We start from the raw sequence: 20,264 nt of genomic DNA on the forward strand, positions 1-20,264 counted from the left end.
AAAAAGGACAGAAAATGGGCTCGTTCGCTCAGATAACATGGTGGTACAGACCTGGAGGACCTGACTGGGTTTCAATGCAAGCACGTAGGGGAAAAGTGGAGAACTGAGCTAAAACTGAGAAAATAAGCAGCATCTGGCCACATTTCATACTGAGGTCTGAAAACTGAGTGCTGAATTTGTGAAACCATCACCAAAATATTTTGATGATCAGACTTTTCACATGTTTATTGGAGTCCTGTGTTTGCTTGTACATTTAAATGTTTAATTAAAACATTAACTAATAAAAAATATTAAAATGAGGATTTTATGTAAACATGATTTAAAAAAAAACTTTATTACCAGAATAAACCATTGATAAATGCTAAATTGGACTTAAACAGAATTTCAGAGTAATTCTTAATGAACCATTTGGTCAGTCACATTGACGAATGAAGCAAATTATTTCGTATTATTCCAAAGTGCAGCTGGATGAGAGGAGAGATTTACATGAAGAACATTAAAAGAAAAAAAAGAAAAAATGTGGATGTTTCTAGAGAGGGAATACAACTAGACTGGTTAGTAACTGTTAATCATTTATTTACCTTTTGTTGGAAAACATATTTAGAAAATTTTGTTCAGAAGATTTTTTAAAAGGAATGTTCATTAGAAAATGTTTCAACGAAAAATTCCTGGTTAAATTAATTTAGTGGAATTTATAACCTAATCTGATTTCACTTTCTTACATTTCTGGGCATGAAAGCCCAGAAATACACATTAAACATGTTCAAACCTTTGCTCCTAATTTTGTTTTTTTTATTTGCATTTTTATATGGACTTCTTTTGTATTTTTTCTGTTATTATTATTATTATTATTATTATTATTATTATTATTATTTATTTATTTATTTATTTATTTAATTAATTTATTTATTTATTTTTCTCACATGGTCATACAAAAGGTAAAACAAGACTTTACAGTACAAAACAAAACAAACAAAAGGAGCAGGAAAAAGAATATTTCTTGTAATATCTGCCCTTTTTTCTTTTAAAGAAACATAACACACCAATAAATGGTTATTTATTTTCTGAGCAATACTCAATGAAAAGAGAGGAAAAAAATCATTGTCATAGCATAGCATGCCATATGTCTTAACTTGTTCACTTTATAAGTGGATAATTTCCCACATTTTAACTGTGATCATTTCCACAAATTAAATTACATTTCTCATACATATGCACAATCACATTTACATGTACACAGATGTATATACATACATCTATGTACATGTATAAATATGCACACATGAAGCACGTACATATATACAGACAGACATGCACATACATTGTACATAAATCAAAGTAATTCTGTCTTGTATGTTTGTTATATATATATATATATATATATATATATATATATATATATATATATATATATATATATATATATATATATATATATCTTTTTTTAGAATATTTTTAAATTTGATAAGAGTAGGACATAACTTCATATCATCACTTAAGTTCATCCACAGTTTAACTCCAGTGGTTGTGATTCAATGGTATTTAGTTTGTGTGTTTACTTTATCTGTGTTTAGGATGCATGTACCTCGTAGTGCAAACAACCCCTGGATACTTTGTGGTACTTTTTTATGAATTACTAAATATATGAATTGAGATTTCAAGTTAACAAAGAGTGTATGTGTGTGTTTTCTGAACTGAGTGTTACATATAATTCTTATTGCTCTTTTCTGGATTACATATAATGGCTGTATTTGTTTTGTATGTGCTCCCCCAAACTTCCACACAAAAGGACAGGTATGGGAGTATGAAGGAGCAGTATAAAGTATATAATGAGGATGAATTGATGAGATTTTTTTAGTTCTGAGTAATATTGCAATTCATTTAGATATCTTTGTCTTGATATTACTTATATATGGTTTCCAATTCAATTTACCGTCGATTATTACCCCAAGAAATTTGATAGTTGTTACTCTTTCTGTTGCTATTTTACTAATTTTCAATTTGTTGTTTGTAATAGTTTGACGATTTCCAAAGACAATATATTTTGTTTTATAAAAATTCAACCTGAGTTTATTGTCATCAAACCATCTCTTCAGAGTTAAAAGCTCTCTCTCCACTGTATCCAGGAGTATTTGCAGATTTCCCCACTACAAAATAAGTTAGTGTCGTCCGCAAATAATATAAGTTTCAGGCTGTGACATGATTCTTTTAAGTTATTTATATACAAAATAAACAGCAAAGGGCCCAGCACTGACCCCTGGGGGACCCCACAGGTACTCTTCTGTATTTCAGATTTTATTTCTTGTACATATTGTTTTCTGTCCTGTAAATAACTTCTAATCCAATCAAAGACTGTCTACGACAATTGGGAAATAAATTTACAATAATTGCAATATCAGACACTTGGTTGAATGAGGAGCAAACAGACATTCAGGCCGGTTTGTTGGCGGGTTAAGTTTTATTTTGAAGGAGCAGACAGGAAGCAGCTGCAGACGGATCTTGGCTCCGGTACCGAGTCCAGCTTCAGTCCCGCGGCTGCAGCGCGGAGGAGCAGACACTATTGCGAAGGGGTCGGAGGAGGACCAGAGCAGGACCAGACAGGACGGGACGGAGGTTCGGTTGAACCCTGCAAGTCCGGAGACTGCTGCCGTTTTACTTCAGTGTCATTTTTATTATTTTATTTATTTAATTTTTATTCAGCTTTTTAGTACGTGTCAGAGGAAGGAACTACTCCGGTTCTGTAAGTCGTCCTCAGCCGGTTCCGACGTGTTCTGTTCGGCTGGAAGGGTCTCTGCATCTGGAGGAATTAAAGCCGAAAAGAGGCGCAGATCCGCGGCGGCCGGTCGGAGTCTGACCCGGAGAAAAACTCAGAGGTCCGTGTGAGAAAACTTCTCTGATGCTCGCGCGCGCACGCGCGCGCGCGTGTGGTGTATGTGTGTGTGTATGTGTGTGTGTGTGTGTTTAAAGGTGTGCTCCAGGTGTCTGTTTCAAGTGTGTGTTTAACGCGTCATTTAATGTTTTAGGTATTTTTTTCTTTCTTTTTGTCTTTTTGTTTTGAAGGAATAATGTGAATGAGCAGCTGCGGTTCTCGGTGTGTCCGCTGGGGGCGCCGTCGTTCAGACTGAACGCTGATGAATCAGTCTGAAACTTTATTTCCAGTCCTGTTTGAAGTTTTTGTTTTTACTGGTTTATCTCCAGTTTGAGGTCTGAAGTGACCAAAGTTACATTATCTATCTATCTATGTATCTATCTATCTATCTATCTATCTATCTATCTATCTATCTATCTATGACTATTTGAAGCTGTTGTGGGTTGTGAAGCAGGTTATTGATCAGACTCTGATCAACTTGATGTCATCATCGCTGCTCCTCAGAGGTCAGGGAGGTTCATCGCTGTGAGGACCTGCAGCTAGCTTTGATCAGTGTGTGTAAATTAATGGGGGTGGGGGCTCCACACGTGTAAATTCACTCAGATGACCCAGCTCTTCCACTGCTCCCCCACTGGTGATCAGCTCTTCTTATTGATCAAAGGCCAAATTGATGATGTCATGGCTGTGGTCTGCAGGTCTGAGGACTCTCTGCTGACAGACTTTATATCACATCCGCTGATCAGTTCCTGTAGGGTTGCTAGCATTAATCGCCTCATGGACCTCTCTGTGAAGGGAAACTTATGTGGATGGATCGGATATTCTTGCCTCCTCCTCACTAGAAAATTATACTTGAGTAAAAATGTCACGATTACTTAACTTTACAAATAATCGTGGTGTTTATTGTCACGATTATTTTTAAAGATTCTTCATCCGCGTCACTTTCCATAGAGGATTAGGGTCCAAGTCTTACCTGCAGAGCCGTCCAGGTTCTGCATAGACCAAAGAGGAAGAATTATGCCGGCCAAACAGATCAAGTCATATCTGTCGGGTTTATTTAATTTAAAAAGGTGAGAAGACCAAAATGGAGCTCGGCAGCCTGTAAGAAGGAAACCAGTACGCTTCAGCTCCTGCAGGATGCTAACCAGCTAGTATTAGCGTAAATGCTCAGTAACTGGAATAAACGATGTTTACTGATGTAACGTCGTGTCATCTGCTCTGTATTGATTATAAATGACTCGTGTGGCACCGAATGACAGAACAAGTCTCAAACTTTTCTGACAGACTTGTCGTTAAACTCGTCAGCATGAAGCTGAAGCTTTTTCTGTCCATTTGTCTGCATTATTATTATTATTATTTCTATTATAGTTCTACTATTACTATTGTCCAGCGTCATTTATGTGTCCAACAGCAGCCGTTCTGCTGAAGGACAGCTGGAAGTCAAAGCTAGCGAGGCGTCTTTCCTCGGTTCCTGCTTCTCTAATCAGATTTTAGTTGTACGTAGTTTCCAGAACGCTCCAGGTCCAGAAGAGTTCCTGTACGTCGGTTTCCTCCGAGCTAAATCCAGATGTGTCGCGTTGGTTTATTCTGACCCAGCAGAGCCTGGAAGGAGACTTATTTTGTTATGTTGGCATGAAAAGACGGAAATAAATTAAACTTAAAGAGTTAAAAATGACGGCGTTGACGTGGTTTTACTCTTTTCTCATCTTGGTCTTTAAACGTATGAAGATTTTCGTACCGAGGAATGCGTAACTGACCCGAGCGTTTCCTGAACTTCCCGTGAGAAGTTCCTCCAGAAGCAGCTGAAGTTCTGGTTCTGGAGCGGTTCCGCCTTAACTGGGCGGAGTCAGCCCTGGCTGCGTTCTGATTGGTGTGTGTTACCTGCAGAAGTTCTGGAGCTTCAGCGGTTCCTGGACCCGATGAGGATGATGATGATCATGTACGTGTGTGTGAAGATGTTTATGTGATGTGTGTGTGAAGATGTTTATGTGATGTGTGTGTGAAGATGTTTATGTGATGTGTGTGTGAAGATGTTTATGTGATGTGTGTGTGAAGATGTTTATGTGATGTGTGTGTGAAGATGTTTATGTGATGTGTGTGTGAAGATGTTTATGTGATGTGTGTGTGAAGATGTTTATGTGATGTGTGTGTGAAGATGTTTATGTGATGTGTGTGTGAAGATGTTTATGTGATGTGTGTGTGAAGATGTTTATGTGATGTGTGTGTGAAGATGTTTATGTGATATGTATGTGTGTGTGTGTGTGTGTGGAAGCTGATTGATCAGTGCTGACACTGGTTGATCTGATAACTGCGTCTGTGATCAGCAGCTTCGGTATCAGCGCACCTTTGACCCGACACCTTTGAGCCCGGTTTAAACGTGTGTGTGTGTGTGTGTGTGTGTGTGTGTGTGTGTGTTTAACGCAGGGCGAGCAGCAGCTGAGGATCATTCGGGCTCGGCGACGCCTGCAGACATGTCCGTCTCCACACAGCTCGGCCTGCTGCTGTGGAAGAACTTCACCTACAGACGACGACAGACGGTCAGTAACCCTCCTGTGTCTTTCCTCTCTGACACCAGAACAGAACCAGAACCAGAACCTGCTGGGTTTTATGGGTTTTATGAGCCGGATCCAGCGGTCTGTTCTTTCAGAACCATTCAGGTCCAACGGACCTCAGGAAGGTTCTGGAAGCATGTGGAGGTTTTGAAGCGGGTCAGAACCTCCAGTTTCTGTCGCAGTGCTTCATCTCACTAAAAGGTTCGAGGTTGCAGATATGTTCTGATCGGTTCTGATCGGTTCTGATCGGGTCACAGTGAAACAATGTTCGCTTGGACCCGACGAGGCCTCGTTTGCAGATCCGAGTTCTCTGCTTCCAGCCAGTCAATCACACTGTTTGATCACAGAACGTCTGGTGTGTGTGTGTGTGTGTGTGTGTGTGTGTTCTGCAGATGGGATGAAGATCATTTATTATGAATGAGTTCTGATGATGATGATGAAGATGATCTGCTTCCTGCAGCACTCAAACACTTAATGAGCCAATCGCAGAGCTTTTAGCACACACACACTGCTCTGTTGGTGTGTGAATGTTGTTGACCATCCTCTTCCTCACCTTCCTCTTGGTCACATGACCTCCCTGCAGCTGATCACTAATCTGATCATTTTCTGATCAGTTTAAATCAACATTGTTTGTTTGTTTGGGACTTTTTCATGCAACACGACCAGCGCTGCCACAAACCGTTACATGATGATCCACTAGTTCCCGGTTATTTTGTGATTAATCGACTAATCGGATCGACCGCAGGTGAGTTGCGGCTTATGGCAGCAGCTGTTCTACGTCTATGTCATCCACTTGTCTGACGTGCTGACAGTCGAGACGACGCCTCATTCATCAACTTCCAGTTACGTTTGCAGCTTGTAGTGAAAAAGGACAACAAGGAGCTGCGCTTCAGTGAATAAACCCTCGTATCGGTTTTTCCTCGCTTCGCCGTCTGTGGCGTCAAACGCAGCTTCGTTTTCACGGAAAACACGTTTCACTTCGCAGAGTTCGCATCGCACATGTGGGGGCATGACCTCCGCTGACATCACGTCTGACCTCCGATTGCCTCGACTGTTCGTGTGCAGAAAGGACAGAAGTGGAGTCGAGGCGACACGTTCATCTCCAGACCCTTTTCTGAACACGGTCCGGTTCAAACCAGTTTACTGGACTCTAATTCTAATCCAGATTAAACATTTAGATCATGTGATTAATCCAGTTTACAACAACTGGGTTCATTTAATAAACATATTTATGTAGAGAAAGAGGCAAAACCTCCATCAGAACCAGAACCAGGGGGCAAAACCTCCATCAGAACCAGAACCAGGAGGCAAAACCTCCATCAGAACCAGAACCAGGAGGCAAAACCTTCATCAGAATCAGAACCAGGAGGCAAAACCTCCATCAGACCCAGAACCAGGAGGCAAAACCTCCATCAGAACCAGAACCAGGGGGCAAAACCTCCATCAGAACCAGAACCAGGAGGCAAAACCTCCATCAGAACCAGAACCAGGAGGCAAAACCTCCATCAGAACCAGAACCAGGAGGCAAAACCTCCATCAGAACCAGAACCAGGAGGCAAAACCTCCATCAGAATCAGAACCAGGAGGCAAACATTCATCAGAACCAGAACCAGGAGGCAAAAACTTCATCAGAACCAGAACCAGGAATGTAAACCTCCATCAGACCCAGAACCAGGAGGCAAAACCTTCATCAGAACCAGAACCAGGAGGCAAACATTCATCAGACCCAGAACCTGGAAGGTAAACCTCCATCACACCCAGAACCAGGAGGCAAAACCTTAATCAGAACCAGAACAAGGAGGCTAAACCTCCATCAGAACCAGGAGGCAAAACCTTAATCAGAACCAGAACCAGGAGGCTAAACCTCCATCAGAACCAGAACCAGGAGGCAAATCCTCCATCAGAACCAGAACCAGGAAAGTAAACCTTCATCAGAACCAGAACCAGGAGGCAAAACCTCCATCAGAACCAGAACCAGGGGGCAAAACCTCCATCAGGACCAGAACCAGGAAAGTAAACCTCCATTAGAACCAGAACCAGGAGGCAAAACCTCCATCAGAACCAGAACCAGGAATGTAAACCTCCATCAGACCCAGAACCAGGAGGCAAAACCTTCATCAGAACCAGAACCAGGAGGCAAACATTCATCAGACCCAGAACCTGGAAGGTAAACCTCCATCACACCCAGAACCAGGAGGCAAAACCTTAATCAGAACCAGAACAAGGAGGCTAAACCTCCATCAGAACCAGGAGGCAAAACCTTAATCAGAACCAGAACCAGGAGGCTAAACCTCCATCAGAACCAGAACCAGGAGGCAAATCCTCCATCAGAACCAGAACCAGGAAAGTAAACCTTCATCAGAACCAGAACCAGGAGGCAAAACCTCCATCAGAACCAGAACCAGGGGGCAAAACCTCCATCAGGACCAGAACCAGGAAAGTAAACCTCCATCAGAACCAGAACCAGGAGGCAAAACCTCCATCAGAACCAGAACCAGGAAAGTAAACCTCCATCAGAACCAGAACCAGGAGGCAAAACCTTCATCAGAACCCGAACCAGGTAAGTAAACCTCCATCAGACCCAGAACCAGGAGGACAGCCATCTGACGGGACCAGTTGGGGGAAAGAGGACTGGGAAAGCATAAAACCAGTTGGTGTTCCAGTGGAATTCCTGTTCAGTTCTCGACACTGAGAATAATCAGATTTTCAGCTGCTTCCACGGTTCTGGTGGTCCAACATGTTCTGGTTCTGTTCAGCTCCTCGTTATGTTTCCTGTGAATCGTCGACCCGTCAGACTGAAGCAGACTTAACTGAGTGTGTGTGTGTGTGTGTGTGTTAACAGCAGAACTAACCCCAGACTGCGATGTGATCTGCAGACTGGAGCTCTGAGTGCAGAACAGTCCAGATCACCTGGGCAGGTAGAAAAAACATGTTAACACCTCAGTATCCCATTGGTTAACAGTCACATGACTGTTTTAGTGCACGTGAACGTGGTTTTGTCGCCCGCTGGCTCTGGATATGCATGCAGACGTGGGCTGAGCCGTGCTCGCTAACGATGGGCATATTGATACTTCGATCAGATCGATCAGATTGATCAGATTGAGTACCATTTTGAATATCCAGATATGATTGTGCTCATAAACATCATACAATTTGTTTTTAATCTGGAGACTTCAGACAATAAAATACCGTGATATAAAATAACACGTGTACTCCTTCCATGTCCAGGGTCACATGATCATGGTAGCCAATCAGATGTCCCGATGTTGACGCTAGTGTTAGTGATGATGACGTGTTAACAATGTTTTACTGGGACACAAGTATCTCCCCTCCTCCGTTCTGATGAGCTGCTGGTCGGTCAGTTCACCGAGTCTTCGCTCCGTTCACGCAAAGCAAGAAGCACTCACTGGAAACCAGGTCAGATGCACTGGAAACCAGTTCAGATGCACTGGAAACCAGTTCAGACGCACTAGAAACCAGTTCAGATGCACTGGAAACCAGTTCAGACGCACTAGAAACCAGTTCAGACTCACTGGAAACCAGTTCAGACTCACTGGAAACCAGTTCAGATGCACTGGAAACCAGTTCAGACTCACTGGAAACCAGTTCAGATGCACTGGAAACCAGTTCAGATGCACTAGAAACCAGTTCAGACTCACTAGAAACCAGTTCAGACTCACTGGAAACCAGTTCAGACTCACTAGAAACCAGTTCAGACTCACTGGAAACCAGTTCAGACTCACTGGAAACCAGTTCAGATGCACTGGAAACCAGTTCAGACTCACTGGAAACCAGTTCAGATGCACTGGAAACCAGTTCAGATGCACTAGAAACCAGTTCAGACTCACTAGAAACCAGTTCAGACTCACTAGAAACCAGTTCAGACTCACTAGAAACCAGTTCAGACGCACTGGAAACCAGTTCAGATGCACTAGAAACCAGTTCAGACTCACTAGAAACCAGTTCAGACTCACTAGAAACCAGTTCAGACTCACTGGAAACCAGTTCAGACTCACTAGAAACCAGTTCAGACTCACTGGAAACCAGTTCAGATGCACTGGGCTCCCCTCGTCTGCAGAAAAGCCAAATAAAAATCTCTTTTCAGAGTTTCTTTTACTTTGAGGTTTTAGTTTGGACTTTCCTCGGGTAACGTGGTGGCTGTCATCCTGCTCGTCTGTTCCAGGACCGTCTGCCGAGTTTTTCATCCGTCTTTGTCACAAATATTTGATTTAATGTCAGACTTACAGGAATGTTTTATCTGCTTGTGTTGACGGCAGTAATGCTGCTCAGTTAATCACTGAATTCTACGCAGAACGTGATAATGATGATGGTTTACCCCCCCCCCCCCCCCCCCCCCCCCCCCGGTGACTTTAGTTACATTTCTTATTGTGGAAACAGGAAACATGACAGATGACGAGCGACTGCTGACATATCATTTATTATCCGCTGACTCATATTTCCAGCTGCTTGGTTCTGTTCTCTGGTTCTGGGTTTGGACCTGCTGTGGTTCTGTTCTGGTTTGTTGACAGTTTGTTTCCTGCACCAGCTTGACAAATGAGATGGAATAACTGGTGTGTGTGTGTGTGTGTGTGTGTGTGTGTGTGTGTGTTACAGCTTCAGCTTCTGGTGGAGATCGTCTGGCCACTCTTCATCTTCTTCATCCTCATCGCCGTGCGGCTGAACTACCCTCCATACGAGCAGCATGAGTGTGAGTAATGATCAGTGTGTGGTGGTGGTGGTGGTGGGTGGGGGGCTCGGGGGCAGCGAGGTGCATGCTGGGATGTACTGGTCTGTCAGCATGTGTCAGATTGATTCCTGATTATTGGAGCTGATCAATAACCTGCAAACCTGAGCTGCTGCAGGTTTCCTCGTGCTGTTATCAGAACTTTTATGGTTCTTTATCTGTGAGCTGGAACGTCATTATCGGACCTGCCGAAGGCCACAGAGCTGCGTTCAGGATGGACGATGTCATCGCGGAGTTGTGCAAGCGCGTGTTTACAACTGATGGTCCAGCTTCTTTTTCTGCTGTCTGATCCTGTCCCAGGTGGGAATGCTGGATCAGCTCGGTCAGAACTGGACCCTGTAGTCCTCTGAATGCAGGCGACTTCATTCCCATGACATCATCTTCCTCACGCGCGAGTGTTTCCTATCCTTTAAATGCTCTGTTGGTTTCTGGAAACTGTGAAAGTGGGTCTCTAGAGTGATCTGATAAACCTGAATGATGACGCTGATGGAGATGACGCAGCAGTGTCGACGCCGGCGGCAGCGGAACTTGTGGGAAGCGCGTGGTCGTCTTGTTTTCCACTGAAAAGCAGAAGCTGAGAGTTTTCGGTTCTGCTGCAGGAATGTTACAGCGCTGATTCATGCGACATGTTGAAACTCGCTGCTCTGCAGCAGCTCAGAGAAAGTTCCAATGGATCAGAGACAAGCCAGGAGAGTGCTTCACCTGCTCCTTTCAGATCCAGGTTTCCACATCTCTCGTGACTGTCTGATCCAGGTGGGATCAGGGAGCTGCAGGTCCGTGTGGCGCTCCGATCTGGAAATTTTTCCTTCCATTCATTCATCAGAGCAACTCTAAATCCCACATTTCTTTTCTGTTTGTTCTCCGTGTCAGCTCATGACTTTTTAGAAATACAGAGGAGGGTTTGTTTGTTGAGTTGCATTCATGCTCCCACACCTTCTCCGTCCTGCCAGGGGTCACGGGGGGGCAATTTGTAATTACACCTGGACATTTCAGACCCGGATCCGGGGGGTTTCTCTGGGTTCAGATTCTGGTCTGTGCTTTAGATTCTGATCCACGTTCAGATGATGGGAACCAGACAAATGAAAAGAACTCTGAGAATCCAACCAAGATCAAAATTACCCCCCCAGCTCTTTGCCAGTCTGGGTCATGTGACCAGTCTTCCCAGACATATGATATCCCAGATATGCCAAAAGATGACCAGAATTCCTGAAGAAGAGCTCTCCCTGTAGGTGTCCACCACAGTTGTTGAGTTGTTACAGATTGCAGAGAACTGTGTCTCACTATCATAAGTTTTGCTTCCACATCTGACCGCGAGATATCTCTAGTTCATCCTGTTTCAGATACGTCGACCCACAATGCACTGCGGTGAAACCACAATGCACTTTGTTTTGTAGTCTACTGCTTGTATTTGGATGCTTGAATCAGACTGAGACCTGCGTTTGTAGGCGGATAGAGTCGCTTCTTTGATCCAAATCAGAGTTTGTTTGTGCATTCACATTCCAAATGAAGAGGACCTTCTGTGCAAATTGTGTGAATTTGCTCTAGGTCAGCGTTTCTTTACCATGAACGGGTCAGTCGTTCACACACCAGTCTGAATAATCATCTGATAAATCCCACATGTTCTTAAACATTCCTGCTCATTTACATCCAGAAACATCCTTGACCATATATGGAAACAACATACCTGTTCAGAAATGATGGAGAGGAACAACGAAGGAGTTTCTGCCGAGTGTGAAGCCAGACAAACATAACATTCCTCATTTATTTCATGAGTTTTTCACAAAATGAAAGACAAATGCACGAACCATGATTGGAACAATATACTCAGATTAAAAAGCAGTAAAATACATTTTCCCTCAGAGGTTCGCTGTGATCAGATTACATGACGCACCACAACAAAAAAAAAGATCATTTACCTGTAACTTTGCTGTCATTGTCACTGGAATGTTCAGATGTGAAACTTTCTCCTAGTTTGTATTGGACGTTTACAGACCCCGAAAACCCAGAAGTACCATGGTTAGAATTTATTATTAGAAACCAATATACTGTGTGAGTGAAAACAAGGAGCAGAAGCTGCTTTTGCTTCTGTGTTTGTCATTTTCTGACATTTAATCCCAGAACAAAGTAGACGAATCAGCTGACACGTCTGCATTTCCACTGAGATTCCATTATTTCTGTTTCTAGCATTTTCTGTTTAATAAGTTAATAAAGTTAGCTAAAGTGTTTAATGGTGATTACTCAGTTTAATTTAATTTAATTCAATTCAACTTTATTTATATTGCACCAAATCACAACAGTCATCTGAAGGTTTTTAAAGACATAATCAATTCAAGCCAATTCATCGTGGTTCAGTCGTAACAATTTCACATTATTTCATTTTTTAACAACCGTGTTCATGCAAAATAAAATTATTTCTGAGGAAACCAACAGGTTGCATGTAATCTTCACATCAGGTCCCACCCTGAGGATTGGGGTGGACATAGACCTTCAAATTGCTCAGGATGTAGGTGAACATCAGCCTGCACATGCTCAGGATGTGGGTGGACATCCGCAAACATGCTCAGGATTGGGGTGGACATCAGCCTGCACATGCTCAGAATAGGGGTGGACATCAGGATTGGCGTGGACATCAGCCACATGCTCAGGATAGGGGTGGACATCAGGATTGGCGTGGACATCAGCCACATGCTCAGGATAGGGGTGGACATCAGGATTGGCGTGGACATCAGCCACATGCTCAGGATAGGGGTGGACATCAGGATTGGCGTGGACATCAGCCACATGCTCAGGATTGGGGTGGACATCAGCCACATGCTCAGGATTGGGGTGGACATCAGCCACATGCTCAGGATTGGGGTGGACATCAGCCACATGCTCAGGATTGGGGTGGACATCAGCCACATGCTCAGGATAGGGGTGGACATCAGCCACAGGCTCAGGATAGGGGTGGACATCAGCCACATGCTCAGGATAGGGGTGGACATCAGGATTGGGGTGGACATCAGCCACATGCTCAGGATTGGCGTGGACATCAGCCACATGCTCAGGATAGGGGTGGACATCAGGATTGGGGTGGACATCAGCCACAGGCTCAGGATAGGGGTGGACATCAGGATTGGGGTGGACATCAGCCACAGGCTCAGGATAGGGGTGGACATCAGGATTGGGGTGGACATCAGCCACAGGCTCAGGATAGGGGTGGACATCAACCTGCACATGCTCAGGATTGGGGTAGAAATCTCTGTGGACATGCTCAAGATGGGGATGGACATCATAGAGGTGAAACTGTGCTGAAAGAACATGTTTTGCAAACTTCTACGTGGTATGTAGGGCCCACGTTAGCCTTTTCGATTAAAAGCCTCACAATCAAACATACATGTGTGGAACAAGACGGCTCTGCACAGGAGCATTGTGTCATGGGGAGCTCATGGAAGAATTAGGTCAAGTTCTGATAGAAATATGATCAACGAGACCAACAGGATCTGATGTGATGCTGTTTTCTTGCTTCCGGTTGAGAGTGAAGCAGTTTTTTAAAAGGTCTGGTTCGTTCCAGAAGTGCAGTGTGAATGAGTTTAGCAGACAGTCCTGATGTGGAATTCACCGAGTCAGGAATGAGTGGAAACATAATCCGAGGATGTTAAAGATTAAAATACAGACAATAAAAAAGACAAATAAAGACAAAATCAGAAGTTGTGGATGTTCATCAGGCTCAGAGTCTGAAAATCTTAAAGGAAGAAGTTCAGGATTCAGGATCAGAAGAAATGGAGGATGAAAAATATGTCGCACAGCGAGGAGACATTCCTGAAGTGGGAAGAGGACAGAACTCATCAGATCTTCCTCCGTTATAAACACATTCCCAGCATCATTCCTGATCTTCCTGCTTGATTCCAGCTGAGGAACAGAACTTATTCTGGTGTCTTGATGGTTGGACATGTCTGACCTGTCTTCTGCTTTCTGTTAGTGACAAAAACCCACCATAGTCTTTGCCAGAACCGTTTCAGTCCAGTTAGTCTGACTCTGGAACACAGGTCCAAATCCCACCAGAACTCTAACAGGATGTTATCTGGAAGCAGAATCTGATCAGACTCTGATCTGACCCGCTTAGACCCGCTGGACCAGAACCAGAACTGGACCTGAGCCAGAACTGGAACATATAGTTTGTAACATTCTGACCCTTAAGGAAAGGGAATGTTCTTCTGCGGAGCGTCGCCATCTGATCAATGATCGCAGTCTGATCAGTGATCAGCGACGTGAAAGCTGCCGTTTCCTGTGGGATGAAACTGAAAGCTGGCAAACAGCAGACAGCTGTCAACACACACATTGGTTGCTTTGATATTGATTAATGACTATTGATGGAGCATTTTGTGTTGTGGAGTGGGGACGAGGTGACCTGTGGACCTGCAAGATCCTGTGGCTCTGTCGCTTATCTTATCGGCTCTGATTAGAAACAGGCCCGTTGGCAGTCTTAAAGTTCTCTGATAGTTCAGCGTGAAGCAGTGGGTCAAAGGTCGGACCTGAACAGCTGCTGATGACACCCAATCCAGGCGATAATGATCGCAGGTTATCTGTGCAGGTGAGGACGCTGAGTTCCGACAGAGCAGGAAGATAAAGAAGACACAGCATGAACATCTGCCTGTAAGGACTGTCCGTTCCGTCTCATTCAGAACCACAGAGACGCCGATGTGGAACTCTGAGGGGGAGGGAATCTGGGGGTGTGGAAGGGGAGGGACCGTGTATGTGGGCTGTGCATGTGGGAAGGGGGTGGACTGATCGTGGGAGTGTGAAGTGCAGGTATTTTGATACTCAAAAAAGTATTGAATCGGATATTTTGATGGCAACTATTGACTCCAGAGAAGTGATATGCCATCCATCGTACCAAAGCAGCAGCGTCTTGCTGAGATACACCTGCACGTGTTCTGTAGTGGCGGTCAGTTAGACGGATGCAACAGTTGTGGTTTTAGTGGTTTTTACACAAAGTGCCGTTCCAGATATGAAACGTTTTGTCTTTTAAGAGCCATTTACCCGTGGGGTAGGTAATCTTGGGGAGCTAGCAAGATGTGAAAGTGGTGCCCTGTCTTGGCCCCTCCCCCCGTCTAGGCCCCTCCTCCTGTTTTGGCTCCTCCCCCTCTGGTTCGGCTCCTTGCGTGACCCAAGGCTTTTCTATTTGCAGCTTCTCCCACCAATGATTTTCTCTTTTTTGGCTGTTTAGCAGGAGGAGGCAAATAAACCGTGCCGGGTCGGGAAATCCTTCCTGCATTTTCTCAGCCATGTTTGCCTTCTGAGTTTCTTCTTCACTCCTTTGTATTTTCATCCTAACACGCTGTTTATATGCAGGGTGGGGCTATCAGGTATGCACTGCTGGAGGGGGAGGAGGGAAGCCGGTAGAAGAAGCTTAGGGAACATAGGAAATGAACAATCCAATCCAATCCACTTTATTCATAAAGCACAAAAACAGAATGTCACCAAAGTGTGGCACAAAATAAAACTAAAATAAAATGAAATAATAATGTTGTTAAAATAATAAAAATAGGTAAAACAACTAAAAATAATTAAATACCCAATAAAATAATTAACAGGAAAAATAAAACAAATAAAAGACACAGGACAACACAACTCACACAGTGTTAAAAGCCAAAAAATAGAAGTGGGCATTTAGACGAGACTTAAAGCTTTCCACTGTGGGGGCAGCTCGGACATGGAGAGGTAGAGTATTCCAGAGTCGAGGACTGACTACGGAGAAAGCCCTGTCCCCTCTAGTCTTAAGTCTCGTGTTAGGCACCACAAGCTAGGACTGGCTCTGAGACCTCAGTGTGAACTGGGGTGTAAATATGCAAGCATTCGGTAATGTATTGAATGACCAGTTCATTTAAAGCTTTAAACAACAACAACTTCATTTAGGTCCGAACGTTTGGATTGGTCAAAGATTTTACAGACTTACAGTTCACTGAGGGGTCTGACTATATTTCTTATTGTTCATGATTACATAATGTATAGACTACTATCAGGATGAGGAACCACTTCACCCAGAGGAACATGTCTCTGAGCAACATTACCTACTGTAGCTTTAAAGGCTGAGCGCATTGTCCACATGGAAGTATGCCCAAGTTACAGAACTCCCAAAGCTACTGGGAATTTTCCAAGTTCCTCAGAATACCATCCATCCATCCATCTTCTGCTGCTTATCCAGGGTCGGGTTGCAGGGGCAGCAGCCTAAGAAGTGAAGCCCAGACTTCCCTCTCCTCAGCCACATTTGCCAACTCTGCAGGGGGCTCCCGAGGCGTTCCCAGGCCAGCCAAGAGATATAATCCCTCCAGCGTGTCCTGGGTCTTCCCCGGGGTCTCCTCCCAGAGGGACGTGCCTGGAACACCTCACCAGGGAGGTCCAGGAGGCATCCTGACCAGATGCCCGAGCCACCTCAACTGGTTCCTCTCGATGCAGAGGAGCAGCGGCTCTACTCTGTTCTCCTCCCGGATGACCGAGCTCCTCACCCTATCTCTAAGGGAGAGCCCAGCCACCCTGCGGAGGAAACTCATTTCAGCCACCTGTATACGAGATCTCGTTCTTTCGGTCACGACCCACAGCTCATGACCATAGGTGAGGGTAGGAACGTAGATCGACTGGTAAATGGAGAGCTTCGCCTTCTGGCTCAGCTCCTTCTCCACCACGACAGACCGGCGCAGAGTCCGCATTACTGCAGACGCCGCACCAATCTGTCTGTCGATCTCGCGCTCCATCCTTCCCTCACTCGTGAACAAGACCCCGAGATATTTAAACTCCTCCACTTGAGGCAGGACCTCACTCCCGACCCGGAGAGTGCAATCCACCCTATTCCAGCTGAGGACCATGGTCTCAGATTTGGAGGTGCTGATTCAAGTTGCCCAAGTTGGTTTTTTGTATAAATCCTAACCACCAGATAACTCTACCAAAGACCTGGCACATCCCTCCAAATTTAGCCGCTCGCTTACGCACATAGATTTGTGATGGAAATGGAAGCGGTAAAACGGTTGCATTAAGAATGGACGGCTGATGATGCTGTGTCACTTGCAGGTCATTTTCCCAACAAGGCGATGCCGTCTGCCGGAACGCTGCCCTGGATTCAGGGAATCCTCTGCAACGCCAACAACCCCTGTTTCCGGAACCCGACGCCGGGCGAGTCTCCGGGTGTTGTCGGAAACTTCAACGACTCCATGTGAGATCCCGACTCTTTAACTGCACGCCCCTCTACACATTCCACTTCCTGTCGACGCCGGCTCGGAGGCGGTCGAGTTGAGCATCACTTCCTGTTTGTGCTTTTGGATTGCATGTGTGAGCGTCGCTGTTTGTGTCATTTGCAGAATTTCCCGCCTGTTCTCGGATGCCAAGAAAATCCTGCTGTACAGTCAGAACGATAAGAACCTGGAGGGCTTCAAGGAGCTGGCGCAGGCCCTGAAGCTTCTGCAGAGCAGCCGCTCAGGTAAGAGACGTGGGCGGGGCTTTAATTCATCAGGTAATGGTGAGTTTACTTTCTGTTTGCGGATAATATACTGCTCTGAGATCAGCAAGTTTCAGCAGAACTTCAGATCTCAGCAGGTTTTCAGGCTCAGTGAGCAGAAAGAATTCTGGTTTTTTGTCTCGCTGCGGGGGTGCGCTTCTTTTCTCTACCTGCTCCAACCTGCTGGTCCTCCCACTCCTTCTCCTCTGATGGAGTATTATTTGTTCTCAGCTCAGAAACCGAAGCGTTTCGTTGATTCTGCGCAGCATGTGTGATAAAGGGGCGGGGTTTACCTTTTCATCAGTCAGGTGATGTTACCGGGTCAACATGCAGCAGAACCCAACCCTACAGAACAGGAACAAGAACCCAGAAGAACCAGAACCACAGACAAGATTAGTCCGCTTTCTCACTCTCTCTCTCTCTCTCTCTCTCCCCCTCTTACTCTATTTATATTCTCTCTCTCTCTCTCATTCTATCCCTCCCTCTCCATTCACTCTGTCTCTCTCTCTCTCTCTCTTTCTGTCTCTATTCTGTCTGAAGCTCTCTCTCCCCCTGCAGCTGATGGTGAACCTTGTCCCTGGCGGTTCTGGTGTATGTCTGTGTGCTGGTTCTGATGATGGGGGGCCTCTTTGTTTCCCCCTGACTCCAGTTGTGAGGGTGAAGGAAGGGGGAGGGGGGAGGGTGTTGGGGGTGTCAGGACTCTGATTGGTCAGCCTCATGTTCCCGTCCCTGCAGGTGGCGACCAGCATGTCGTTTTGTCACGTCGGGTTTTCTCTGCTTGGCTCGGTGGCGTCACACAGAGCGTCGCAGAGTTCAAACAGCTGAGTCCACATCGGACCTGAACCCGGACCAGTTTCACCGCTGAGCCCGACCCGCAGAGTTTCTGACTCGTTAACAGCGGTCTGTCAGAATCTGTTATTGGAGCAGACGGGTCGCTCTGCTGGAGCTCATTTCACCAATCACATCAGTGAGAGCTGCTCGTGTCAGACAGCTGGACTCGTCCTCTGACCAGTTCTCCGACCCGTCTTCGGACCCGTCCTCCGATCTGTCTTCTGACCCGTCTTCCGACCCGTCCTCCGATCCATCTTCTGACCCGTCTTCCGATCCGTCTTCTGACCCGTCCTCCAATCAGTCCTCTGACCCGTCCTCTGACCCGTCCTCCGACCCGTCCTCCGATCCATCTTCTGACCCGTCTTCCAATCCGTCTTCTGACCCGTCCTCCAATCAGTCCTCTGACCCGTCCTCTGACTCGTCCTCTGACTCGTCCTCCGACCCGTCTTCTGACCCGTCCTCCGACCCATCCTCCGACCCGTCTTCTGACCCGTCCTCCAATCAGTCCTCTGACCCGTCCTCTGACCCGTCCTCCGACCCATCCTCCGACCCGTCTTCTGACCCGTCCTCCGACCCATCCTCTGACCCATCCTCCGACCCATCCTCCAATCAGTCCTCTGACCCGTCCTCTGACCCGTCCTCCGACCCGTCTTTTGACCCGTCTTCTGACCCGTCCTCTGACCCGTCCTCCAATCAGTCCTCTGACCCGTCTTTTGACCCGTCTTCTGACCCGTCTTCTGACCCGTCCTCCGACCCGTCTTCTGACCCGTCCTCCAATCAGTCCTCTGACCTGTCTTCTGACCCGTTCTCCGACCCGTCCTCTGACCCGTCTTCGGACCCGCAGCAGGTTTCTGTCCCTGCGAGGCCCCGATACGTCTGCCTGGTAGAAACAGAACCACTTCTGGTTCTGATGGGTTTTGCTTTACAGCAGACCTGATGGACATTTAACCGTGTTGTTAAACAGTGTCGCTGTCATGGTAACGGGAGGATCGCCGTATCCGTTAGTTAGATGACGTCTGTGTGTTACAGCTTGTGTTGACTTGTTTTCGTCCTTCGTTAGAGAAGGAAGAGCTTTTCCCTCTGAATAAACAGTTTCAGTGACACGTAGGATTTCTTTTCTTCTAAAGAACAGCTGGAAGGCAAAGCAAGTTGGTGTCTAAACTCTACTCAGGTTCAAAACCATTTTTAAATCCGTTTCCATAGAGAAGCCCCCGAGGTCCAGATCCTGTCGCCTTTCCATCTGTTTTTATCTCAGACTAATCCAGTTAATATAAGAGAATAATTTAAAATCATCCGATTTTTGTTGAAACTGGTTGTGAAATGTGATCTGATCTTCATTTAAGTCGCAACAATAGACGGTCTTATTAAACTAATAACACAAACTGTCATGTTTTCATATTTTTATGAAAATATTGATCATCATTGATAGAAAAAAAAAATCTTCAAGTTTTGTGAAGACATTTTGCTGTCAGAGTTTCGTTCTCAACCAGCAGTTTACATCAGATCCCCGACAAGGCTGCTGAACTGTAAGACAGATGGTGTAAAACGTTCAGGTCTGATCTGACTCCACAGGAGACAAACGAGGGTCAAAGACGAAATCATTTTGACTTTTTACATGAAATGTTTTATATATTTAATTCCAATTTTAATTAAAGTTTTATTTAAGTAATTATTTAATCACATATTTAATTATTAAATTAATGACACATTTAAATGTTTAATGATACATGTATATAATTCCAATGCAGTTATTTCATGATTTAAATATTGAATTAATTTATTACACAATTAAATAATTAT

General features: G+C 45.1%; 1 protein-coding gene across 1 annotated transcript in view; it reads left to right on the top strand.

Moving 5' to 3' along the window:
• Window positions 1–5,337: 5,337 nt before the first annotated feature.
• The window catches only part of abca1b (ATP-binding cassette, sub-family A (ABC1), member 1B), a gene marked incomplete at its 5' end in the record, with an annotated part of 49,991 nt that continues 35,064 nt past the window's right edge, over window positions 5,338–20,264 (top strand). Inside the window, 4 exons of the mRNA XM_079250282.1 lie at window positions 5,338–5,403; window positions 10,033–10,126; window positions 17,210–17,351; window positions 17,497–17,615. Coding sequence (XP_079106408.1) covers window positions 5,338–5,403; window positions 10,033–10,126; window positions 17,210–17,351; window positions 17,497–17,615 — 421 coding nt within the window. The remainder of the gene's footprint in view (window positions 5,404–10,032; window positions 10,127–17,209; window positions 17,352–17,496; window positions 17,616–20,264) is intronic.

Source organism: Telmatherina bonti, assembly GCF_933228915.1.
Source record: "Telmatherina bonti genome assembly, chromosome: 12".
In the NCBI taxonomy this organism is placed as follows: domain Eukaryota; kingdom Metazoa; phylum Chordata; class Actinopteri; order Atheriniformes; family Telmatherinidae; genus Telmatherina; species Telmatherina bonti.